We start from the raw sequence: 26,685 nt of genomic DNA on the forward strand, positions 1-26,685 counted from the left end.
ACACTGCCATGTGGGTAAGGCACTAAAGATCTAAATTCACAAGCAAGGCGACTGGTGCCTACTGCATGCACTGCCCACTCAGGGACACCTGAGGCAAGACAAAGTCCAAAGAAGAGGTAAGGCCTCTCTTCTAATTCTAAAATTGACAACGGCATCTTGGAAGGCTGTGCTTTCCACAGCCTGTTCCTATTGCTGAGTCAGTGTCAACAAGGGCGAGTTCACTAACCAGTGACCAACTGGAGTAACATAGCTCGTCAATGTGCTATGCAAAGTCTGGGAGCCCCTGTGTGAGGAGTCATTATATTTAGTAGCTAATGAAAACAAAGAAAATTCCCTGCCCTGCTCCATTTGCTGCAACAGGATTATAGTCCACTTCATTTTTCTCTCCCTCATCACAACCACATTTTTGTTCAAACCACGAATATGGAGTCATCTGAAGAGCAAAGCAAAATGGGGCAGACTCCCATGTTTTCTGCGCACAGGTACTTCTCCTAATTTTGATGTTAAAAAAATGAATATTTCACATAAAACTCTGCAGCTCTAAAGTAGTTTTCAAAATTCTGCAATATTACATTCAATTCTGAAGTAACAGCTTCCTAATTGGCCATCAATCTACCAGAAGTGAAGAATGATGGTTATCTCCATGGAAATTGATAATGTGTCTTTGGTTTTCCTCAGGAAGTTCACTCAGATTTAGCAAAGACAGTGGTTAATTCAAAAGGGGCTCCTTTGTTAAAAATATGCAAACCAGAAATAGTAAAGTGAAGGGAACGTCCACAGGAAAAATATAAAGTAACTTGGGATGAAATTTTAAGAGCAGTAGGAGCTAACTGAACAATACGATTTAGGAGCTAACTGAACAATACGATTAGAAAAATAAGGAAAGGCTCAAGCACAATAAGACTGGAGTTACTACCTGCAGCAGAGTAAAATATGCATCATCTACACCTATAGCCAGATCTCCTCATGTAGGACCCGCAGCTGAGAAACCTTTTAGCTCACCAGGCAAACGGGCTTCCTAGGAAGCGACTTGACTAGAGGAACTGTAAATCAGTAAGAAAGACTGTCACTCATACTATCAGCATTTATCCACTAAAAACAATGCTTCCTTTAAACCCTTTTTTCCTTCTGGAATTACAAAAAGAATATTTATACCAAGGGCCACAGAACTGTACACTGTGAAGTTGTGAATGTTTAATTCCGTGTTACGCAAATTTTACTCCAATGATAACAACAATAGTAAGGATGTGAAACAGTGGATGATAAAGGAAAGGAGAGTTCAAGTCCCCAGAAGCTCACCATTCTTTCCCCCAACCCAGGTACTCACTAGGAACCGCTGGTGGTATCACTCCAGGGACTTTCCATGGGGCCAGTTCTTTAACCTACTTAACCCCAAATCAACTTACTCACTGCAATCTGGAATTGCATCTACAATTGACTCCTTAAAGCCTTGGGCCATTCAGGCGAGCGGCCTCACTGGGACACTCAAGCTGGCAGCACCTAGGACACTCACCCAAAGCTGTGGTAGAAGGCCCAGGAAGGGTGGCTTGGTAAATGAGGACCGAGCAGAGTCCATCCCGGGACTCCATGGGACCTCCAAGCGTAGCAGAGCACATCAAGAGGACCAACACGGGCAAGACAGGATGCTCTGAACAGCGCTCTGAAAGGTGAGGTGCATTCCTTGAAAAAAATGCAAAGGAGAAGTGAGATGACAGAAGCTTTCTGTTGTGCCTCGATGACGGCCTCCTGACAAGTGTGATAAGCCCCAGTCTTGGGGGCCAGCAGGATGCCCCCAAGGGAGCATGGAACAGACACCATCTCTGTCCCAGCTAAAAGTGATCAGTACTCCCAGAAAGCAACACTGAGCTGGAATTGCTTTCCTAGATTCCCCACAAGACTCCAAGCCAAGAAATTCAGGCCTTTGTGGGAACCACAGCTTTATTGGGGACATAAGATGTGCCCACAAAGGAACTAGGAAGAGAAGAAAAGAAAAGATGGAATAGGGCCCCCATGGGCAATAAAGCAAGAATACACTTCTGTTTTCCATTGTCACCATCTTTCAAATCCCTGGCCCAAAGACATCCAAAGACAGAGTTACAGCAAACCATCCTTCATCCATGAGAATCCCGAAGGCCCTCACTCTATAACAACCTCACCCCATTAATGTTGTCAGCAAGTTACTGGATGCACACATTTATTTGTCCACTTCACAAAAGACAGAGACACCTCAAAGTTAAATATGCCCTGAACCCCTTGTTTCTTGAAGGTAAAAACAGTTCATGATCTATCATTTCAAACGGGAACAATCCAAACTTAAAAACTGATGACATCTCCAGTGGAAAATAGCAGTTATTTGAAGACATTGCTGATCCAGAACACCCAACAGTGCCTGTGGTCGGGACCGTGTGTCTACACCGCACAAAACACACACGAAACTGGTTCAAGACAGGGCACAAGGACACGGTCTCCAAGAAGGAAGAATAGGATACCATTTGGACGCTTCTGTTGAGAGCCCAACAGACTGATGATGTGTTGTGTTTTCACATTCAATGGAATTATTATTACAAGTGCAAGTTTTTACTAGGAGAATTACAATATAAATGAAGACCCTAAACTTTCCTTGTGTTTTGTAGAACCAACCAGGACAGAATTCTATAATGGGAGTGACTTCAGGCCTAGGACATGTGCCTCGTTTGCATCTCTCATTCCTCCTCAATTGAAACTAAGGATTAAAGAGACGTACAGGACCTGCAGTCAGGCAGCACTTTCTCAGATCTCACACCAAAAGCACAAGCAACCAACCAAAATGGATAAGCTCACCAAGTTAAACAACTTTTGGACTTCAAAGGCCCTCCACAAGAAAGTGGATGACTTGCACAATGGGACAACTTTCTGAAAAATCGTGTATCTGAGAATGGACTGGTGTCCAGAATGTAGAATGAGCTCTCACAACTGAACAACCAAAAGGCACCCCATCAAAATGGGAAAAGGGTCTCAGTAGACATTGCTTCAGAGTAGACAGACAAATGGTCACTAAGCACACAAAAAGCTGTTCAACATCACTGACCACTAGAGAAACACAAATCAAAAGTACACTGAAATTCCACCTCACACCCTCTAGGACAGCCATGGTAAAAAAAATACCACCAGGAGAACTTTTGTTGAGGATACAGGAAACTGCAACCCTATACACTGCTGATGGGAAGGTAAAGCAGTGCGGCCACTTTGAAAAACTCTTCCTCAAAAGGTGAAGCACAGGGGAGAGCAAGTCTACTCTGAGGTAATCTATCCAAGAGAAATGGAAACACAAGTCCAAACAAAAACTGGTATACAAATATTCACAGAAGCATTATTCCTTAGAGCCAAAAAGTGAAAATAATCCCTATATGCACCAGCTGATAAATGGATAGACTCAAGGTGGTATGGCCACACTATGCACTACGAGTCGGCCGTGAAAAGGAATGCAGTGCGGAGGCATGCCAGAACATGGATGAACCTGGAAAACATGCCGAATCACAGAAGTCAGACAAGAGATTGCAGGATCATTGGATTGTACTGTAGGATTCTACTCGAATGCCATGTCCAGGACAGGCAAATTTAGACAGACACAGCTGACCAACAGTGGCCTGGGGATGAGGGGTGGGCATGGGAGTGAATGAAAATAAGCAGGAGGTTTCTTTGTGGGTGATGGAAATCTTCTATGATTCGACTGTCATGATGCTTGTACAACCCTACACATTTACTTCGTAACATCGAAAAAATGTTATTTTCTTTCCTTTTCACATCTTGTCAAAGCTTCTAATAGGCTACTCAGACCGTCCATTCGGTATATACTCCCAATCATGACCTTTCCCAAAAAGATACATATTCTTCTTCCCTAGACAGACAAGGCTGGATAACAAAACTGAATTTGAAAACAATATGCAACAGGAAATAAAATCTCAGTGTAGAAAGACCACCCATCATACAGCTGTCAATGGGGAACTACACGTGCCCCCCATGTGCTACTGGCACCATCACTTTCGCATCTGATGATCCCTTAAGGTCATGTCACAAGGACCAGGACCGAGTGGCTGATACACCTGGTCTGCAATAACAGCCCTCATCTCTGAAAAACAAAGAAAGAAAGATGGTCAGTTATGAACAAAGCAACAAAAAGCATCACCACAGTCTTGTCATGCAGGAGAAAGCAGGATCATTGTTTTATGGATCACTATGACCAACCCTCCATGCTCAGGAGCCCCTGAAATGAAACACATGCATCAAACATAGCTGAGGCCTGTACCTACTAGGCCAACAAAAACCCAAATGGAAGATAGTGGGCTACTTAGAACAGAACAAAGATGTCCCAGTTGATCTGGAACAGATTCGAGGGACTCAGATTTATAGTGTAGGAATAAGTGTAACACACTGATTGTACTTTTCAATCCCCTTTCATAACACAGACTGATATTAAGCATTTACTCCTTCAGATTCATCACCTCTTTCAGCAGCTGACAGTGAAGCCATGGTGACAATGACATTTAGACAGCTTCTGTGAGGCACCCTTTCAGCCGTAAGATCTGACTGAACTATGCTACATACTCAAACTTACATCCTATCACAGTGTAAATCCACAGTCCCTTGTGCCACGAATTTCTTACATTCTTCCAGAGCTTCTGGGTTCAGGTAAGGATTTTTACCTGCACATGAGGAGGTGACCAAGTCTCAGGTGAGCCCAAGGTCTCAGGAAGCAGACGCCAGGTGGACATGGCCCCTCCCAGCATCCAAGGCTGGGAGATGAGGGCTCGGCCTGAAAGCGGACACAGAACAGGTATGGAGAGAACAGGCCACCTCCCAGGCAACAGGTCCCAGGAAGGGAGAGAGCCATGGGGACACCCCAAGTCACTGAGGGCACCTGGGGAGCCAGGCCTGCTCCCAAAGCTGACCTGAAGGGCTACACCCCACCCTGGAAGGCCTCTTGGCAGGGAGGAACTAACTGTGTTGCCCTCCGGCCAGAGAACTCGGACTTGATCCTTCTCAGAAGGGTTGCTGTCCCGAAACGGCCTCTATCAGAAATACCACCCTCTCCCATAGACCTGGCCCCTGCCTGAGACCCCAGAAGCAGCACTTTGCAGTTGCAGTGGCCAGAATAACCCCCATGAGTGGTCAGGACAAGCGAATGTGGAATGGCCACCCTGAGCAGCCAACTGTGCCAGGCAGGCAAAGACCAGCACAGGGGATTCATATTCTGCAACTAGAACATGGCTGACACCAGTTCCCCTGGTTTTAGGAAGCAGAAACTGGGTTGCTGGGATGGGAGATGCAGATCTCCCAGGGCCCAGGATGGCAGCCCCCTACCTGTGATCTTTCCTGCGGGGAACTGTTGCCTGTGGCAACTGACTCTCACAATGAAAGATGCCATGGTCCTCAGCTGGCATCTCTGGGGTGTACACATGCTTTTCACCCTCACCTGTAGACATATGGAGAGAAAGGGGGTCTTTAGCACCTTCCTTCTTAGAGGAAATATTTGAGATAAATGAAGGACAACTCTGGAACAGTTTGGCCACCCAGCAGAAGAGTGTGTTCCTGTGCGGGCTCCTAGCCTCCTGAAGGAGCCTCCCCAGATGCAGACCCTGGCACCAGAGCTGGGGTGTCCATGCCCGTGGTGTTGGCTGTAGCTCCAAGGCAGCTGCTGGAGGAGGCCCTGCAGCTAAGGTGGACCATCCTCAGGCTCTGGGGCTGCCCTGGCTCCTGCACCAACAGCTGGCTCCTCCAAAGGCTCAGGAGCGGGATCCTAATTCCTGAGCCAGCACTAATTCCTGAGATGGGGCTGGACCTGCAAGGGGACAAAAAGTCACCCCCAAGCCCACCTCCACATGTGCTATTCCAGACACAGAACCATTCTGGAGTCTTCCAGAGAGCCCAGGCCAGGAGCCCACCCAGGACATCTTCCTGGATGCATCCACCAGTGGCTGGTCTGAGGCCAGTCTTTGCTCTTGGCACAACAGCAGGTGCTGGGGCTCCTCTCCATGCACCCAGCACCCCCACCCCTCCACAGGCACTCTCAGGCACCCACCCCGGGTTTCTCACCATCCAATTTGGCCGCTGTGGGCTCCAGTTCTCCTAGGCTGGTTGGAGGAAGACGGACTTGGTGCTCTGGATCTGAGCCGTCAATGTGGACACTGACATAGACTAAGACCACAGTGTGTGTGGGTGGCCTTCTCCAGACATCTCTGGGCCTAGGTTCCACAGACCCCTCTGTGTCCTCACTTAGCCTGGGCCAGCGCTGGCTTGCCTGGTAATGTACTGCACGGGCCTCTGACTGGGAGACCAGGAGTGGGTGTCCCCCGGTTTTTCTGCCTTCCTCCAGGAGCTCTGCAAAGACAGGGACTGGCACTGGCCCACAGGCATCAGGGCCTTGCCAGCCCCACCTCGCTGCTTCTGCTGCTCCCAGATGTTGCAGTCAGAGACTGTGAAAATGAGAAACTGATTCAGAATGACATTTTATGCAGAGGGCTTAGACTTCCTTGGAGACTAAGCACCGAGTCAGTGCTCCCCTGCACTTTTTATTAGGTTACAGCAAGCAAAAAGACAGATAACAATCAATGATTATAGGATGAGTTTTTTCATCCAGCTAAACAATTGCAGGCTAATTATTTCTTAAAGTTTCTCTTATGTTTCATCAAGTCATCTAGCCACATGAGTCCCATGGTGTGTTCCTTATCTGGGTTTGCCTCGGAAAGGATGAGAACTGCTCATGACTTGCACCAGATTCCAAGACGCAACACATTGTTCTATTTTCTAAGATTAGTTTGGCTACAAATCATACTGTTCTTTCTCTTAGATTAGTTACGATTATAAATTAAGCTTAAGCAGGAACTAAATTACAGCAAGGTTAACTGCTGGGGCATCTACACACAGAGGTCAATGGCCTGTGTCAGCACAGACCTTCCTGGGGCTGAGAAGAGAGCACCTGCAGGGCTTGAGACAAACCTCTGGCAGGACACCCCAGCACTTCACAGCCCACCCAGCCCACCGAGAACTGTGGGGTAAACAGGATGGGCCCACCAGGCTTCTGACCCATCAGTAGCTCCTGCTCAGGGCAGCTCACCCCACAGGAAAACCCAAAAAACACAGACAGCAACACGCACACACACGTATGCATGCACATGCAGGAGAGCACATGGGACAGCCCAGGAGGGATCACAGTGATGGCCTGGCCCGAACTGGCCTGGACTAGGTCTCCCTGGGGTACCTTTGGCTCCCTCCGGGCACATGGACAGAGGCATCTGGACTGAGCCCTGATCCAACGTCAGAACCTTTTCCAAAGATTTTCCTTGGGGGCTTTCCAGAGGCCATGACCTGAGGCCATGGGGACACAACACAGCATACTGCTCCTTCAAGCATCTCCCACCAAGTGAGCTGGGGACTGGGCTGTCCTAAGAACATAGTGCCTGGTTACCTGGGTTCCAGGTTGCATTGGGTTCCATCGTCAGGGAAGTGAGGTCACTGCCTGGAGTCCCCATACCTGGGCTTCCTTACTCCGACAAACCCTTCCAAGAAATCCCTTGGCTGCCACTGGTCGCCTTCCATTCTGGGCCCCCTCCAGGCAGCCACACCAACATGACACCTCCACAGCCCCCGGAAAGCCTGGGTGCCACCAGCACCCCAACTGAGGACAGAAAGCAGGGTTCAGACCCAGCTCCTCGTACCTGTGATGTGACCCTACACGCAAGGCCTGTGCCTCTCAGGGCCTCCCAAGTGTCCCCATCTACACAGAGGGTCACTTCAGCACATCCTCTGAGAAGATCATCAGGTGGGCAGACCTATAAATGCCTGGAGTGCCTGCTGTCACATGTGGCTTGTGCATAGACTCAAAACTGGGAGGACCGCAGAGAGGGGTGGGGAGAGCCCAGAGTGCAACTCAAATGGGCCTGGGTCTGCTCGGAGACCCAGAGGTCAACTCCCCTCTTGTCTGTTCCCTATTCCCAAGGCAGGGTGAAAGAACTGAAGTGCAGACACAGTCCCCTTGGACACACACACACCTCCAGACTCCACTGGATTCACACTCATGGCTGAGTGGCTTGTCTCAGCGTGTGTGGGGTGGCTGCAGGTCAGTCCCCAGTGTCCCCTACCCCTGGTTCTCAGCCTTGTACCATCCCCCTCACTCCCCTTGATGGTGGATCGCCATTGTGGCTGGGTTCTGAGGAAAAGCAAATGGTCAAGTGACCACAAGTCACCTCCAAGACTGATTACGTGCATGGCTTCTGTCTGGTCTCCTTTCTCCTGAGTTCACTCTGCTTCTGTCTGTCTGTCTGTCTGTGGCTCCAGGGGCCACATGAGGCACCTCATTAGCCATCTTGTCTCTGGTTTCACTTGTCCTTACATCCAGATCATTCCTGAGACCTGCTCACCCTACCAGAGCAATGACTCCAGACCCACCTCCAGATGAGGACCCTGTGGCTTCCCCCAGAGGGTCGTGTCCCTGGTCCCTGGACATGGGGCCCAGTGCTCTGCTAGGTCCTGCACTCTCAGGCCCCTAGGACCTAAGTTAAAGTTAATCCTAACCCTAAACTGAAACCCTACAACTAACTCCTAACTCTCAGCCTCTTCCTCACTCACACAAAACTGTAACCCTACAACTAACTCTAACAATAACCCTCACTCTAAATCCTAAACCTAACTCTAATGCAAACCAAAATTTCTTCCTAAACACAGCCCTGCACTTAACCCTAGCCCCAGCCCTAACCCTAACCCTATGCCTAACCCCTAATCCTCACCCTCACTCTCACTCACACGGAAATGTAACCCTTACCCTAATGCTAACCCTCACCCTAAACACAAATCCTAAGTCTAACCCTAACCATAACTTCATCCTAAACCTAAACCTAAACCTATACCTAACCTTCACACTAACACTAATCCTACCTGTACCCATACCTCCTCACTGTCATCCTTATCTTCACCCACACCCAAGCATAACAACTAACATAAACCTAACCCTAACCCTCATATGGAACCCTCAACATAATTCAGGACATAACCATACCCACACCCGAACCTAATGCTAACAATAAGCTTAATCCTAAATCCACTCCTAACCCCTAACCCTCACCCTAATCCTTGCTCACACGGAACCATAAACTTAAACCTAATTGTAACTCTCATCCTCACACTAAAACCTAAAACCTAAACCTAACTCTAACCCTATCCGTAACTTCTGAGTAAGCACAACTTGATACATAAACCTAACCCTAAGCTTACACCTAACCCTAAGCCCCAATGCTAAACCTCACCTTCACCCACACCTAACCATGACACTGAACCCAAACCTAGCTCTAACCCTAACATAACAAACTAAACCTAACTCACGGAAACCATATCATACCCTACACTTAACATTAAACCCAGCCCAAACCGTCACCTTCACCCTACCTATTAGCCCTAAACACTCACACTCACTTTCACAAATCCCTAAGTGTAATCCAAACCCTAAACCTAATCCTAACCCTCACACTGAACCCTAACCCTAACTATAATAATAACCACATCCACTCCCTACACCTAATGCTATCATTAACACTAACCCTAACACTACACCTAACCTCTAACTCTCACCCTCATCCACACTCTCATGGAAATGTAAGCCTAAGCTTATCCCTAACTTGAAGGGTAACCATTAGTGTAAACTCTAATTGCAACACTAAACCTAATCATACCTTCATCCTAAACCTTCCTTATCCTACAACTAACCCTATTCCTAATCCTGACCCCTAAGCTGGGCCCAGAACCCTAACCCCTGAACCTGAAACCACAAAGCCCCCAACCAGAACCCAAACCCTTACATCTGAACCTGAATCCTAACGCTGAACCCAACCTGTTGACTCTCACCCTGACCCCTGACACGGGCCCTTAGGAATCCAAAGAATAACCATGTCCTGCTCAAGCCCTGGTTGAATATGCTAAAGGACTGCAGAACAATCACCATTTGGTCCCTTAGAGCTACTTTTTAGTGCATGGCTCTCCTGTTAATCCCACCTATATGCACATGATTTCCTTATGGGACACTGGTATCAATGGAAAGGAAATGTTTCCTGTCAAATGAATCTCTGTTCCTACAGCACTGGCCTGGAAGCCCAGTTCACTGAGCTGTTTTGTACTTGGGATTGTGGTTCTTTTAACCCTCATCCAAAACCTAACCCTCACCATAATCTGAACCACAACCCCTAAATACCACCCTAAAGCCTAAACCTAAATCTCACCACCATAGGCTCCCCCTACACGTAAACTAACCCTGCCCAACCCATACCCATACTCCTAAACCCTCACACTCACCTTCACCCACACCTAACCATAAGGCAAAACCTAAACCAAACCTTAAACCTAACATTAAACTGAAAACCTAACTCTAACCATAACTCTATCCTCACCCTACACTGAACTCTAAACCGAACACTAACCCTCACCATCGCCATTCATCCTAATCTGTCTTTATCACCGTCACCGTCACACACACCTAACTGTAACCCAAAACCAAAACCTAACCCCAACCTTAACTATGAATACTAAACCTAACTCTCGCCGTAACCATATCCTCTCCCTATACCTAATGCTAACCCTAACCCCAGCCCTAATCATAAGTCTAGCCCCTACCCCTCACCTTCACTCACATGGAACCATAACCATTAAACAAACTCTCACGTTAAACCCTCAGCCCAAACCCAAATCCTAACTCCAACCCACACCATAACTTTATACTAAACCTAAGCCTACATCTAACCCAAACCCTACCCATACCCCCACCCTCTTCGTCACCCAAACCTCACCGCAACCCTAAACCTAAATCTCGCACTAATCCTAACATTAATCTGGAATACTAATAGTAATCATAACCATATCCACTCCCTACACCTAATCCAAAACCTAATACTAACCATAACCCTGCTTACTCACCCTCACCTTTACCCACACCTAACCTTAAGCCTAAACCTAAAACTAACTCTAAGCTTTACATTAAACCCGAATCTTAACTCAAACTGTAACTTTATCCTCACCCTGCATTGAATCCTAAACCTAACCCTTCCCCTGGCTACCTGACATACGCCGTCATCCTCATCGTCACCTTCACCCACACCTAACGGTAACCCAAAACCTAAAGCAAACCCAAACCCTAACAGTGAACCTTAAACCTCACCCCCACCATAACCACATCCTCACTGTACACCAAATGTGAGCCCTAATGCCAACCCTAACCATAAGTCTAGCCCCTAACCCTAACCCTCACCATGATTCACACAGAACCGTAACCGATAACTTAACTCTCACACTAATCCTCAGCCTAAACCCAAATCCTAACTCTATCCCATACCAAAAATTCATGCTAAACCTAGCCCTACACTGAACTCTAACCCTAACCCTACCCATACCCCTACTCCCTTACCCTCACCGTCATTGGCACCCACACCTCACTGTAACAATAACTGTAAATCTTTCCATAACCCTAACATTAAACCCCAAACCTTAGCCTCACCATAACTCTATCCTCATCCTACACCTAACCCTCAACCTAACTTTAACCCTAACCTTGGCCACTCACCCTAACCCCTCACTCTCACCCCCACACACCTACTGTAACCCTAAACCTAAACCTAAACCTAACTACAATCCTAACACTGAACCCTAAACCTAACTCTCACTGTAACCATATCCTCACCCTATACCTGTAGATCCTCACTTTCATTTTTTAGATGAATAGTAGAAAGGTTGTAAAAAAATATAAACCTAGCAATGTGATGACCCCCTATAGGGTGAGACTATGAATTCTTTCCTCTCCACTTGTCTCCATGTATTTTCTGATTTTTCTAAAATGAACAAGGTTTGCTTCAGCAAAAAGAATTTGTTAAGTTATTACAATAAATTTACCCAATATTGGCTCTAGTTCTTCATGCCTCTTCCTCTTACCAACAAATTTTCTTTGGAAAGAACACATCTTCTGGTTTAACTGAAAAAAGGATGACACATTTGCTTTGAATTTTCTAAAATTTCAAAGATTTGCTTTGAAAAATAAAATTAACAGCCAAGGGTTTGGGGAAAAGCACATCCTTGTACACTACTGAATGGGAGTATAAAGTGACCCACCTTTTCTGGAAAGCAATGTGTCAAGTGTAACCAAATAAGCCTGAAACATTGTCTTTCCCCAGAAACACCCTGTAAAGAAAGTTAACCTAAGCAAAAATCTATGGATATGGACAATTTACCTAAGCACAGAGAAAATGATTCACAATAGAAAAGCGACTAGAGAAATGAGAGTCCCTACCCAAGTCATCAACTACTACCCCGCCAGAACAGTAGCACACTACTAACACACTGGCAGGCACAGAGCAGGCTCACAACAGGATGCCAGGAGGGAAAGAGCAGGCACAAAAGCTTCATGCTTTACACATGAAAAAGAGGAAAGATATTTTCTGTGGGGTTGTGGTTGCAAGTACATAAAATACCTAAGTTTGTACATTTTAAAATATCCTGAGAAAATAAGGTTTGAGTGACAAGTACTAACTAAAAAGGCAAAGTGTTTATTTCTAGGGATTGGGATCATGCAAGTTATTATTTCACTCTTATGTCTTCCAAACTTCCCACTCTGGACCTTATTACTTTCACCATAAAAAACAATGACAGTGATCATTCATGGTAAAAGGAATTTAGGGCAAGAATTCTACCTTTGCTCCATCCAGCATTTGTGCTGGACACTTTAAAAACACACAAGTAGACAACAGACAACAGCTTAGCTTGAAACTGATCAAACAACCTGAGAAGTGTCCACTGCAAAGGAGCAGTTCTTGTTTACTTTTTGAATCTTTTTTTTAGAGAATTAACAAGAAGAACTTGAGTTTCACTTTTTTGTCACATTTGTATTCATTTCTGGAAGTCATACTCATCTAAAGTAACCACTTTCAAACTCTCAGTAATTCAGATACACTGTCTCTCTCAGACGACTCAAGGCCAAGAGGAAGCTATGCATCAAAAGGTGTCTACAAATGACACTGTTACTCTGTCTCCATCTCTGCTCTTCAGTATCAAACACTGGTCACCTAATTATAGTGACCAGTAGTCTAGGAAGAGGCAAATTTGTGGCAATGAGACAAATGTGGGTGGTTTGACATACACTACCGTCACCACCTTACATGTTTTTTTCCTTGTTAGGGAGGCAACCATCACTCTAATTCCAGCCTAATGATATCCTTATTTGCAGTTTCCTTCCCACATTCCCCTTATCTGCGGGCAACCAGAGTATGGAAGCAGATGATCCTTCTTCTGACACGCTATCAGGTCAACGGTGGCCTAATGCTGCAACATAGCACAGGCATCACTCCCCTCACTTCATCCCACTATGTAGGCATTTTGCTATCTCACAACACCATGAGAAGAAAGGTGGGGGCAGTACAGAGAACACATTCACATAACCTTTACTACAACCTATTGTTGCAAATGCTCTATTTTATTATTGTTATTAATCTCTTACTCTGCCTAATTTATAAATTAACCTTTATATTATAGGTAAGTGTGTATAGGAAAAAACATAGCATATATAGGGTTGGGTACTATCTACAGGTTCAGGCATCCACTGGGAGTCTCAGAACATTACGTCCTGCGATTAAGGGGGGACTAATATATATTTCAGTGTAGATTCCTTTTAAGACTAACACTTAACCTAGAAAACCCGGCAGACCCCATCGATATTCACACCAGTGATCTGCCCACTCCAGCAGCTCAAGGACCAAAGGTGAACGCTGTTCTTAGACGGCAGACCGCTACAAAAGTGAGAGGAACTGTTCCTTCCTCAGTCCTATGGGTTTGGTGATAACCTTTCTTTTCCAGGTCTTGCCACTGACTGTCACTACAGAAACCCCTGGCCTGCTTCCTTCACCTTAGAAAGCAAAGGGAAAAAAATCACCCAGCCTATGCAGGCCAGAAACACAGGGTTCAGCGATCCTATCCGGTGTACCCAAAGTCAGGAAGAATGCCCAGAAGAGAGGAGAGTCGGATGGGATGCAGCCTTATGCACAGGCACGCCTGCTGCTTGGCCGGCAACCCAGAGACACACACACTCCTGTGAGCCCAGAAAGCTTGGCACCACCCAAGAAGAGTTCACTGTAGCATTTTCGTTATATTTTCTTGCTGGAAAACGATGAGCTGCACTTTTCTTTGTCTTTACCTGACTTTCGGTTAAACCTAGGTTGGATACCCGTTGACCTGACGGTGTATCAGAAGAAGGATCATCTGCTTCCTGTGGTCGCCAGGTGGTAAGGGGAACGCGGGAAGGAAACCACGAATAAGGCCTGGTCGGATGGGTCTCCCAGGGCCGGTGCCAGGACCAGGCCCGGGCTCCCGAGCGTCCAAGGCACTGTCCGTGGCTGAGGATGGCAGCCGCGGGGGGCCCTGGCCTCCCCCGAGGAGGTGGGCGGCGCGCCCCGCCCAGAGCCCGGGAGCAGGCCCAGCGGAAGGCGGGCCGCAGGCCCTTGCCCACAGGGGCGGAGTCTCGTGGAAGGCACTCGCGTCTCCGGACGGCCCAGGAGCTTCTCGCCCAGAGCGCTGAGGCCCTCGGAGGCCGTGCGGGCCCGGAGGAAGGGCTGCGTCAGACACAGGGTCTCGCTCCGGTACACGGACCCCATGGCGGGCCGCGGCGCGGGGCCCGGTGAGCCCGCGCGGACGGGCCCTGGACTCCTGTGCCGCGGCCCCGCACCCTGGGGCTGTGTGTTGCAGGTGCCGCCTGGGTCCAGCCACCAAGATCAACTCTAGCAGCAGGTAAAGCGGAGCGCTAGGCCGTGTACTCGCCGCAGTCTAAGGCGGTTCCGGTTCCGCCTCTGCGCTCGCCAGCTCCCCTCAGCCGACCATTGGGCGCCCGGATCAAGGGGGAGGAGCGGCGGGGCCCACAGGCGCTCCCCCGATGGCGTCTGGCTAGTGTTACATCCTGCTCTACTGATTGGAGCTTATTAAAAAGGTTTATTGCGCCCACCGCAAAGTTCACCCGCCTGGATAGGATAGTTCTGATTTTCGGTTAAGGTAGAGCTGTGGCTGCCGTCATCACGCCGGGTTTTAGAACACTGCCGTCAACCCGGTAGCATCCTGCTGCTGGTCGCTCCCGGCCGGTCCCCAGCCCCGCCACCGCAGGTCAGCGTGGTCCCCACCGGTCCGCCCTCCCCGGGCGTCTCACTGCCTGGTGTGGTTTTAATCTGCCGCTGCCTTCCTCTAGAGTGCTGTCCCCGCGCTTGCTCGAGGGTGGTGGGGGCTCTTCTGTCCCCTTAAGATTGCCCACCCCACAGAATGACTGGTGCAGCTACTTTACATCCTCTGCCTTACCCCACAGCGTTCCATTAAAAATTCGAAGTTGGCGTGTTCAGCAGGACCCTGGGATCTGGCCTCAGTTCCCCAACCCATCTCCACCATCCACCCTGCGTTCCCTTTGACCCCAGCGCACCTACCTGTCTTCTCTTTCCAGGTTGCTGCGCTTCAACCTGCTTATTCCTCCCTCAGCCTAGACCCCTTCTTCCAAATTTTCTCAAATTTGGCCCCTTCACGTCCCAGCTCCTATGTCTGCGCCTCGGAGAGGCCGTGCCTGACCTCGAAGTAAAGTAGCCCTCACACCCCACTCGTTTTTTTTTTCCTTATAGCACCCACCAATGTCTGAAATTACCTTGTTTTGTTTATTCCCAGCTTCTGCTACTAGAATGTTAGCTCCACCAGACAAGGGATATTTGTTCAGGGCCCCAGCACCTCATAGCCACTTGAATGAATATTTCTCCAATGCATACATGAATGTGTCAAGTTAAACAAGTTGACACCATAGAGTATGCCCCTCAGATGCCATTCCTCTGCCAAAGTGAATTTTTCCCCTTCTTAAGTACAAAAGTCATTCTAACAAAGCCCACACAGTCAGGCTCAATTACCTGGAAATGTTAAATCTTCCAGAGCTAGTTACACTACCTGCCATAGAAACAGTTTATCATTCACTGCAATTTATAAATTAGTGGCTATTTCCTTTACTTTGACAAAAGACAGCTTCCATTCCTTTTATAGGATGAGATCACACTTTTAAATGGATATAGTGCTTCTCACTTTTAAAAATAGCTTTATCGATGTATAATTAGCACACCATAAAATTCTCCAATTTAAAGCTTATAATCTTGTCTTTAGAATGTATTTAGATGGTGCAATCATCAACATTATTTAATTTTAGAACATATTTATCACTCCAAAAGGAAACCTGTGCTGGCAGTCACTCCCCATTCTCCCTCTAAGCTTCTTCTAACCTAGCTTTCTGTCTCTGTGGATTTTCCTATTTTGGGCACTTAATGTAGACATACAGTCTGTCACCTTTTGTGACCAGTTTTGTTCATTTAGCATAATGTTCTAAAATTTCATCCTTACTGTTGCACATATCAATACTGCTTTCCTTTTATTGCTGATTATAGTCCCTTATATGGTTGTACCACATTTTACTTATCCAGTCATCAGCTGATGGACATTTAGATTTCCACCTGTTGGATGAATAATGTGGCTGTGAACATCCATGTACAAGTTTTTGTGGGGGTATATATTTTCATATTCCTTGTAACTATATGTATGTAAGAGTGGAATTGCTGGGTCATACAGTAACTCTATATTCAGCATTTTGTGGAACTGCCAAACTATTCCAATGTGGCTACACTATTTTACGTTCCCACCAGCAAAGTATAAAGGTTTCAGTTTCTCCACATTAAAATTAAGAAACTGTTTTTTATCTTCATCTAGCACAGCTCCTAGCATATAAATATTTCTTGAATGTGAACACTTAAATGAATGTATGAATCAATGAAGAAATGAACAAATGAACTGAGGTCATTTAAATATTAAATACTATTAAATAGTAAATCACAGTCAACAGAAGTTATTTATTTTGACCATTAGTTTCTCACTTTTAATCTTGATTCAGAAATCTGGAGTAAATCAAGATCCATGTATTTATCTTCTATATTTAATCAATTGCCTTTTATTTGGTGTTAAGAACTTCCATTGCTCTGTTAATGAATTTACAGTTAGTCCTACACATATCACCACCAAATGGGTTCATATAATATTGTCTACAAAAACATTGTAAATTCCTTGGATTCAGGGAACATGGTTTATAATATTTTTATATTAACAAAAATAATTGTGGTGATATGCTGGTAAGTATTTGACAACTGGTACTCAAATTTGTTTGCCTATTTCTGTGTTATAAATACTCCCACCACCATGTCCAATTTTAGGCTACCAACATGGTATTACTAAACCCAGAGCTGGTGAGATATAAGTAGATATTAACTGGCCCCAGCATATCACTAATATCAGAAAGAAAATAGACCATGAAATCAGACGACTTAAAATTCTAGCCTGACTCCACTACTTATTGGCTGTGTAACATTACCAAACAGTGCCCTTCTCTGAGTCCCATGTATAAAATGCAGCAATTTCTATCACCCTCACAAGATGTTTGTGTTATTAATAAGAAAAAATTTGTGTATAAACCAGTCTGTGACATCTCATGGATGGGTAGGCATGAATCTGAACCCCTCTAGCTTGGATCCGGGCCCAGAGAAGAGATTTAGTAAACAGTTGTTGACCATCAAACTCTAGGCAAAATCACATTCCCTGAGGCTGACTCAGCCCCTCACTTTCCTTCTCTGAGGATTCTTCTTCTGCCCACTCTACCAGTTCCCTCTTCTTATATAACTTCCTGACAGGTTTTTTTTTCATGAGATACGCATTTAGGAAGATAAGTATTACAAAGAGGAAGACAGCTTTATCCAATTAATTTTAGATAGGAACTTTGTAAAGTAAAAACTGGGTCCTTATCTCAGAGCTGTACCCCAATTAAGAATTTCTGGGGCTTATAACTTGTGGAGACTAAGAGGATGTAGGATAAAATAGCCTATGATGGCCTAATTTGCTAATGTGATATGTCAAAAAGGGAAACAGTGGTAACCTGGACACATATTTATTGAATGTCAATTTTGTTCTGAGCAGTAGTCTAAGTTTAGTTTACATATTAAAGTTTACATATTAGTAATCCTCATGGTAACAACAGGGAAAGGACAGTCTCTTATAAGTGTTGTTGGGGAAATTGGATGGCCACATGCAAAAGAACGAAACTGGGCAACTACCTTACACTGTATATAAAAATCAACTCAAAATGGATTGAAGACTTGAATGGAAGACATGAAACCATAAAATTAGAGGAAAAAATAGGCAATAAGTTCCTTGATATTGGTCTTGGCAATGCTTTTTTGGATTGGACACCAAAAGCAAAGGCAACAAAAGCAAAAATAAACAAGTGGAACCTACATCAAATTAAAAAATGTCTGCACCGCAAAGGAAACAATCAATAGAGTGAAAAGGCAGCCTACAGTATAGGAGAAAATATTTGCAAATGATATATCTATCTGATAAGTGGGTATGTCTGAAATATATATAGAACTCATACATTCAACAGCAAAAAAAAAACCCAATCCAAATAAAAAAGTGGGTGAGAACAAAAAGGCATCCTACAGTATGGGAGAATATACTTGTAAACAGCATATCTGACAAGGGGTTAACATCCAAAATATATAAAGAACTCACACATCTCAACAACCAAAAAGCAAATAACCTGATTAAAAAATACAAAGGATATGAACAGACAGTTCTCCAAAGAAGAAATTCAGATGGTGAACAGGCACATGAAAAGATGCTCTACATCGCTAATCTTCAGAAAAATGCAAATTAAAACCACAATGAGATATCACCTCCCACCAGTGAGGATGGCCAACATCCAAAAGACAAACAACAACAAATACTGGTGAGGATTTGGAGAAAGGGGAACCTTCCCACACTGCCAGTGGGAATGTAAATTAGTTCAACCATTGTGGAAAGCAGTATGGAGGTTCCTCAAAAAACTAAAAATAGAAATACCACTTGACCCAGGAATTCCACTCCTAGGAATTTACCCAAAGAATGCAGGATCCCAAATTCAAAAAGACATATGCACCCCTATGTTTATCACAGCACTATTTACAATAGCCAAGAAATGGAAGGAACCTAAGTTTCCATCAGATGAACGGATAAAGAAGATGTGGTACATATACACAATGGAATATTATTCAGCCATAAGAAGAAAACAAATCCTATCATTTGCAACAACATGGATGGAGCTGGAGGACTTTATGCTCAATGAAATAAGCCAGGCAGAGAAAGACAAGTATCAAATGATTTCCCTCATCTGTGGAGTATAAGAACAAAGAAAAAACTGAAGGAACAAAACAGCAGCAGACTCACAGAACCCAAGAATGGACTAACAGTTACCAAAGAGAAAGAGACTGGGCAGGGTGGGTGGGAAGGGAGGGATAAGAGGAATAAGGGGGCATTATGATTAGCACACATAACGTAGGGTGGGGGCACGGGGAATGCAGTAAAGCACAGAGAAGACAATAGTGCCTCTACAGCATCTTACTACACTGATGGACAGTGACTGCAATGGGGCATGGGGGGTGAACTCGATAATATGGATGAATGTAGTAACCACATTGTTTTTCATGTGAAACCTTCATAAGAGTGTATATCGATAATACCTTAATAAAAATAAAAATAACTAATCATGTCTCAAGTGGAAAAGTAGCAGTTATCTGAAGACATCACTGAACCAAAACACTCAACAGTGTCTGTGGTTGGTGCTGTGTTCTATACACCGCATAGAACACAAAGGAAACAAGTTCAAGACAAGGCACAGGGATGCAGTCCAAGAAAGAAAAAGAGAACAGTGTTGTGACATTTCTTTTGCTAGCTGAACAGATAGATGATGTGCTGTGTTTTTCACATTAAATGGAATTGTTATTACAAGTACAAGTTTTTACTAGGAGAGTTACAATATAAATTAAGACCTGAAACTTGCCTTGTGTTTTGTAAAATCAACCAGGACATAATTGAATAATGGAAGTGACTTGGGACCTAAAAAATGTACCTCATTTGCATCTCTCATTCCTCTTAAATCTAAACTAAGGATTAAAAGAGATGTACAGGACGTGCAGTTAGGCCACACTTTCTCAGATCTCACACCAAAAGCACAAACAACTCACCAAAATAGATAAGCTTATCAAGTTAAACACTGTACTTCAAAGGACCTCCACAAGAAAGTAGATGACCTACACAATGAGACAAGTTTCTTGAAATCATGTATCTGAGACATTACTAGTGTCCAGAATATATAATGAACTCTCATAATTGAACAACAAAAAGACAACCCAATCAAAAAGCAAAGGGTCTAAGTAGATATTGCTTCAAAGAGGATACACAGATAGTCAATAAGCATGTGAAAAGCTGTTCAACATCTTTGACCACTAGAGAAATACAAATCAAAAGCACACTGAAATACCACCTCACACCCATTAGGATGCTCAGGATAAAAAATGATCACCATGAGAACTTTTGTTGAGGCTATGGAAAATTGCAACCCAATATACCTCTGATGGGAAGATAAAAAGAGTTTGAAAAACTCTTTCTCAAAAGGTGAAACATGAGGGAGAGCAAGTCTACAACTAGGTAATCTCTCCAAGGGAAATGGAAACACAAATCCAAACAAAAACTGGTATACAAATGTTCACAGAAACATTACTCAAAAGGGCCAAAAAGTGAAAACAATTCCAATGTCCACCAGCTGATAAGTGGATAGACTCTAGGTGATATGGCTACATCATGCACTATGATTCAGCCATGAAAATGGATCAGGAGGTGTGCTGGAACATGGATGAACCTGGAAACATCATGCTGAGTCAACAAAATAAAGACGAGATTGCAGGATTGTATTGTATTGTAGGATTCCACTCATATGTCATGTCCAGAACAGACAAATCAAGAGAGACAGCTGATCCATAGTGGCCTGGGGATGAGGTGGTGGCATGGCAGTGATTGCAAATGGGTTACTTATTAATAACTCTCCGTCACAGCACTTGAATTGAGAATCAGTTTTACTTTTTTTTGTTAATTCCTATCTGCTCTCCATAAATGTATTAAAACGTTTTCCGACTTCAACTGAATTTTTAAGCCACTTGACCTTTTTTTTCCGCCCTTATCATACCGATATATTTGGATCCATACTCTTTTTTTTTTTTAACATTTAAAAAGTTGCTTTAATACTTTTAGAGAACTATAGGAATACGAAAGAAAAAAATTTAAATTCTTGCACTGTTTACAATTAGAGAGTTCTAAGACATTAAAAATATTTTTCTCTTTAACTCATGTAGTAATAATGTGCAGGAAAGGATGAGAGATTTTTGTTATGCAGGCAAACCATTGTACTTCAGACTGAAATTACTTTTGAATTTGTTACTTTCCCTCTAAAAAGAAAACAGAAATAAGATAATCCTGTGAAACTAATAAACCATCCTCAAATGTTTCCTTTTCATACAAGAACTTCTAAGCAATCCCACTACTGTGTGTGGGTGGGTATCTTTCCTTCACTCTTCTTCTAGATTGGCTGACGTTAGCTAGAGAAGATCTCAGGGGAAGGGCACTCGTAAATGAAGAGGCATACATCTCCTCTGAAGGCAGTTCTGTCTGTGTACTTTTCTTCTCACTGTCAAATTAGCCCCAAGAAGGAATCAAACTCGATGATGCCTTGGTTCTGGACTTCTGGTCTCCTCCGAAGTTATCCCGGATGAGCCTCCAAAGATGCTGCTGGGGTTCTTGTTCACGAAGCCAAAGAATGAGCTTCACAAACACTCAAGGTAGGAGAGCAAGGTACAGGCTTTTATTTAGAGATAAAGTGAAAGGACAGAGTTCCTGGCTCACACCAGGAGAGGACAAGAGAGTCCCGGATTCATACTCTTTTAAAACCTAATCCTTTCTAGAATCTTACTCCTTTCTGCACAACGCGTTTTCACGCAAGCAGCCCCTGGATAGGCGCGAGGGCGTCCGCGGATTCTGTAGGAGACCGGCGCTCCTAGGTCGCCAGGACGCCGTCGTGCGCAAAGCCTTCTGGGAAATGTAGTTCCAAGGCGCTCTCCTGCGCACGCGCTCTCGTACAGCCTTGGCGCTTTAAGGTTGTGCCCCTTCTCTTTGTCCTCCGCCGGCACGCTAGAAGCGAGTATGCGCGCGCCTGCGTGTCGGCGTGCCCGTGTGCGCGCGCCCCCAGCTACGCCGGAATCCCGAGGACCAGCTCGCACCTCACCGAGGCCTGCGGAAGTCCAGTCACGTGGCTTCCGGCTTCTTGTCTGAGGTTGCTGGCTTGGGGTCGGGATGGGAGTTTTGGGCGTTCGGGGACTAGGCTCGGGGCAGCGGGGGCCGTGTCTGGGCTGCAGGCTTTGCGGCCTGCGGGCGCCCGCGCGTTGGTCGGCGGAAGCGGGGGTTTCGGGGTTGGGGAGTAGCGGGGGAGTATTTTGTGGGTTTGGGCAGCCGTAGCGGGGAAGTACTGTGGGGGTCTGGGCGGCCCAGCCGATCTGGGGGCTCAGGGCGCGGCGCACAGGCCCCGGTTCTCCGGGGACGCCGGGGCTCCCGGTCCAGACTGGCTTCGCGTTTAAGGAGAGGAAGAAGCGGGTGGGACCGTGGGCGAGCAACCGGTGGGGTGTGCGCCGCGGAGGCCCGCCGGGCCTTTTCCTGAGGGTGGCGCTGCTCCTCAGCGCCTGCTGTGCGTCCTAATCTCTTGAGGTTCCCTTTCAGCTTGAGTTTTGAAGGCGGAGCTCTCCTCCTGCATCTCTGGATGTCTTTGGCTGCCAGCCTAGCTCCGTCCCCGCTGAAGGGCTGGGACCCCATGGCTGGAGAGGAGTGTGTGATGTGAGTGCCTGCGCTGGCCAAGGCGTGGTGTGGGGGCGAGGGTGGCTGGACTGCAGGACCGCCTATTCCTCCTCTAACCTGGCTTCACATGTATCTAGACCCAGCTGGCTCTACATGTATCAGTACGTTTTTTAAAAAGACGTTTCTACTTAAAAAGCAAAGCAGAAGAAAACAACAGCAGCCAAAACTAACAACGAACTTTTGACACTAAATAGCTGGTGTGACGGGAACAACATTGGCCTAAAGTCCTTTTTTCTTGATTTTGATTCACCTCTGCCATTCTGGACAGTCTCCTCACTGTTTCTGGGTCTCATGTTTTTATCTGAAAATGAGGGAGTAGAAAGAAATGAGCTTTTATTTTCTAGCTTCGATGCCATTTGCTGTCATTAAAACATACTTTATCTTATTTTAATTATCGTTTACTTGGTTTTCAACCGTATGGTGCTGGATTGACACTGCTCTGCTTGCCTGTTTTCTTGGGTTAAGGATTTTAACTCTTTAAAAAAATAGTATTGTTACTTTTTTCTCTTATGAATCGAAAATATATTCACTGTAGGTCAGTTTGGGGCATCTTGGTAAACAGATTCAAATGAAAATTATGATCCCATCAGCAGATTTACTGCTAACATTTTGGTACTTTTTTTGGTCAATAAATGTATGTGTGTTTTTAGTACGTCTTATTTGTATTTCTTTTAAGAAACAAAGTTGGAAATATGCCGCATATGCTGCTTAAAGCCGTTATAATATGTAACCAGTGTCTTTGCTTAACTTGAAATATTTTGTCCCAAGTGTGGAGTTTAAACTTACCTGGGGAGTTTTTTCAACTGGCCTTTCAGAATTCATCTTTCTCTTGTTTTTAATTTTTGCTCTGGTGCCATTATTTCTGTACAGGGGACTGTATGTGCCTGTCCTGGGAATATTTGGGGTGCCTTTTACCACTCCTCTCTCGACTGTTGCCAAGGGGCTGTAGTCACAGGCTCTGGGGTGGACGGCATTGGACCAGTGGCTCAGATCTGTCACTTCATGAGTATGTCATCACTGTTGGGCAAGTTGCTGAAACTCTGTGCCTTATCACTTATGTAATGAGTACTCAGTGCATTAAAAAACAATAGTATGGTGTATAAAATGAGGCACATAGCAAGTGTAAATAAATGTTAATTTTATTATTCTCCACCTTTTCCCTGAAAGTCCTTCAGAACTTGAAACTGAGTGGAGCCACGGGATAATGATGAAAGTTGCCGCTTGCTTCTGAGGATAAACGTGAGAGCTGTCACAAGGAGAGCTGCCCTGTAAAAGGAAACTGCTAAGGTGAAAAAAAAAAACCTGAAAACAAACATGTCAGTGAAGTTAAAATGGGCCACATCGTTCAGGGAACAATTAGGCTTCCATTTCTCTATTGCCCATGAGGGGACATATTAAAAAATTCAGGAGGTGACATCTACCTCAAGGGCCAACTTTAAAAGACATTTGTTTATAATAAGGTCGAGTCTGTAACAAATATAAATATCATCAGAAACATTTTAAACTACCACACTGATGGCTGTGCACTTAAAATTCTTATCTCTGTGTATTCTCTGCAGTAAATCTACCTTATTGAGACAAATCCCTACTTGTAATAAGTTCTCACTGAAACCCAACTAAACCTCAGTAATATTGTAGTCATTGACAAAATTACAAAGGAAATTTTAAAGTCACACTGCAGTTTTGGCTACCTGCTAAAGAAATGGTTTGAATGATAAATGTAGTTTTATTTGTCACAATGCCAGAATTTTTATTATGTGACATGAAATGAAATGAAAGCATAATGGAAAGGAAATGAGATCATTTTGGGGTAAATTTTCCTACGTGTTGTGTTTGTGTGTGTGATGATTGCTTTTTTTTTTTAACCCCACAGAGGTTATTTTTTTTTCCCTTGTTTGGGGTTGGATTTATTCACTTAAAAAAAAATTATGGCTTTTGCCTTTGTATCATACGTAGGGAGAGTTTCCTCCAAGTTATACAAATATTCACCTGTGTTTGATTCAAGCATTACCCTTGTTTCCATTATTTTAAACTCTAATCCATCTGGAACTAGTTTGTTGTAATGTAGGAGATGGATGACTAGCTTTCTTCTTTCAAATGTTAATCATTGGGTAGTCTGGTTTGCTCATGCTTTGAAGCCACAGTATTGTGGGCTTAGTTCTCCCATACTCGAGCTTTAGTCATCTGTGTGTCTTTTTGAGACAGTGTCAAATGCTTGTTTTGATTATTATAATTTTATAATACATGTTAATATTACACGGATCTTTTACACCCATTTTGTATTTCCAAAAGTGTCCAAGATGTTACTAAATCTTTTTCCTTCAGAAAACCTTTTTGAAGTTGTGATTGGAGTTGACTAAAGTTATGTCATTTGGAACTAAATTATCATTACTGTATGAAATCTTCCTATCCCAGAACAAGACCAAATTGTATGAAGTGTATTTTTATAGTCCACATTGGTGTTTTTAGTTTGTGTCATATGGCTTTTACATATTTATTGTCAAGTATATTCCTACATATATTATGTATTTATTCTATTAGCAGTTGTTTTCCTTTTATTTTTTTATATAGTAAAACTGTTGATATTGTAGAATTATATTTGTTGACCTGTCTTTGTATAGTGGGGGAAAAAACAAAAACAGTTTTTAAATGTAACCACATACTTGGACTCTTGTTAAAAATAGCCAAATAGTTTCCACCATCTCTTTTGAATGGTTTGTCTGTGATGTGGTGATAGCATAGGAAAATAATTATATACATTTCTAAATTTTGCCATCATATTTTACTTTTGTAATAGTTATGGCTAGTGTTTGTTTAGTGCTGATTGTGTGTCAACTTCTGTTCTAAACAGGACTTCATTCTCAGTGGAAAAGATCTAGCTGAGACCTGACACCAGAGCTTCGGGACAGAAGCAGAACAGACACAGGATAGAACAGATCTCAGACTTGCATATCATACTACAGAGGCATCAGAAAATGACCATGTTACAGGTGAGTTGACTGTTTATTCCTCATTATTTTTCTAGGGGATTAGAAGAAGTGTGTGTGCCTTCCAGTGAAAAATAAAAGTTTAAACAGTTAAGAAATCAGAGGAAATAGCCTCAGAATAGAAGATCTGGATTGGAACAAAATTGGAGCAGTGATTTATTAACTATAGGGCTTTGTGAAGTTTTTAATGTTTTAAGTTTTTGTAAGCTATAGTGCTCTAAATAATTACTGAATTTGAGCTGCAAACTTGGTTCTCAAATTTTTGACAGTTGTAACAAAAAATATGAACTTTATATGTCGCATTATTCAAAGGAAAAAGCAAACTGATCTTCATTGAAAGTAAATATTTCTTGGTCATTCCTTGATGAAATCTTTGAATAAATTATACAGCAGGTAGTGTCCTCCAGAGAAATGTATAAATACACGAGTCTTATGGCCATTTTACATAGTTTTCCAGAGTGTGACCCAAGGGGAAAATTCCAAAGCAGAGCTTAATAACTGTAATTCTTTTCATTACATCAAATGTAAGAGTGCAGTTTTGTGAATAATTACCAACTGAATCCGTGAAACTACCGTTCTAGTCAGGGAATAGAACATTCCAAGCCCAAACAAGCCTCTTCGGGTGCCCTCTCCTAATCACGACTTTGCCCTCCTGACAAAGGGAGTCAAGACCCTGACTTTTGTACCATTTCTTTGCTTTTTTAAATAGTTTTGCTTGTAGTATCCATCCTTACACTGAAGTTTGTTTTGTCTGTCATCTGCTATAATATATGCTCATTTGTATTTTGCTTCTTTCACTTAACATTTTGTTCATGATATTCATTGTTGAAGTCTCCTCTGTTGAGGTAGCTTTGTCATATCATCAAATCTAGTCAGT

The 26,685-nt window shown here is 44.2% G+C and overlaps 2 protein-coding genes across 6 annotated transcripts in view; one reads left to right on the top strand and one right to left on the bottom strand.

Moving 5' to 3' along the window:
• Window positions 1-22,085: 22,085 nt before the first annotated feature.
• Window positions 22,086-26,685, top strand: part of ZNF84 (zinc finger protein 84) — a 28,547-nt gene continuing 23,947 nt past the window's right edge. For 2 of the 5 annotated variants that reach the window (XM_036921738.2, XM_036921740.2), the window contains exons 1-4: window positions 22,086-22,246; window positions 22,687-22,800; window positions 23,997-24,108; window positions 25,673-25,811. In XM_036921738.2, the coding sequence (XP_036777633.2) occupies window positions 25,797-25,811 (15 nt within the window). In that variant the 5' untranslated portion in view covers window positions 22,086-22,246; window positions 22,687-22,800; window positions 23,997-24,108; window positions 25,673-25,796. Of the gene's footprint in view, window positions 22,247-22,274; window positions 22,801-23,988; window positions 24,109-25,672; window positions 25,812-26,685 lie in introns of those variants that run through there. The other 3 variants (XM_057491218.1, XM_057491219.1, XM_036921739.2) reach the window with 3 other exon arrangements.
• Window positions 22,291-22,779, bottom strand: LOC130680536 (apidaecins type 73-like). Its single transcript, XM_057491264.1, has one exon. The coding sequence runs from the start codon at window positions 22,777-22,779 to the stop codon at window positions 22,291-22,293; it is 489 nt and encodes a 162-aa protein (XP_057347247.1).

This window comes from Manis pentadactyla, chromosome 14, assembly GCF_030020395.1.
Source record: "Manis pentadactyla isolate mManPen7 chromosome 14, mManPen7.hap1, whole genome shotgun sequence".
NCBI classification, from domain to species: Eukaryota; Metazoa; Chordata; class Mammalia; order Pholidota; family Manidae; genus Manis; species Manis pentadactyla.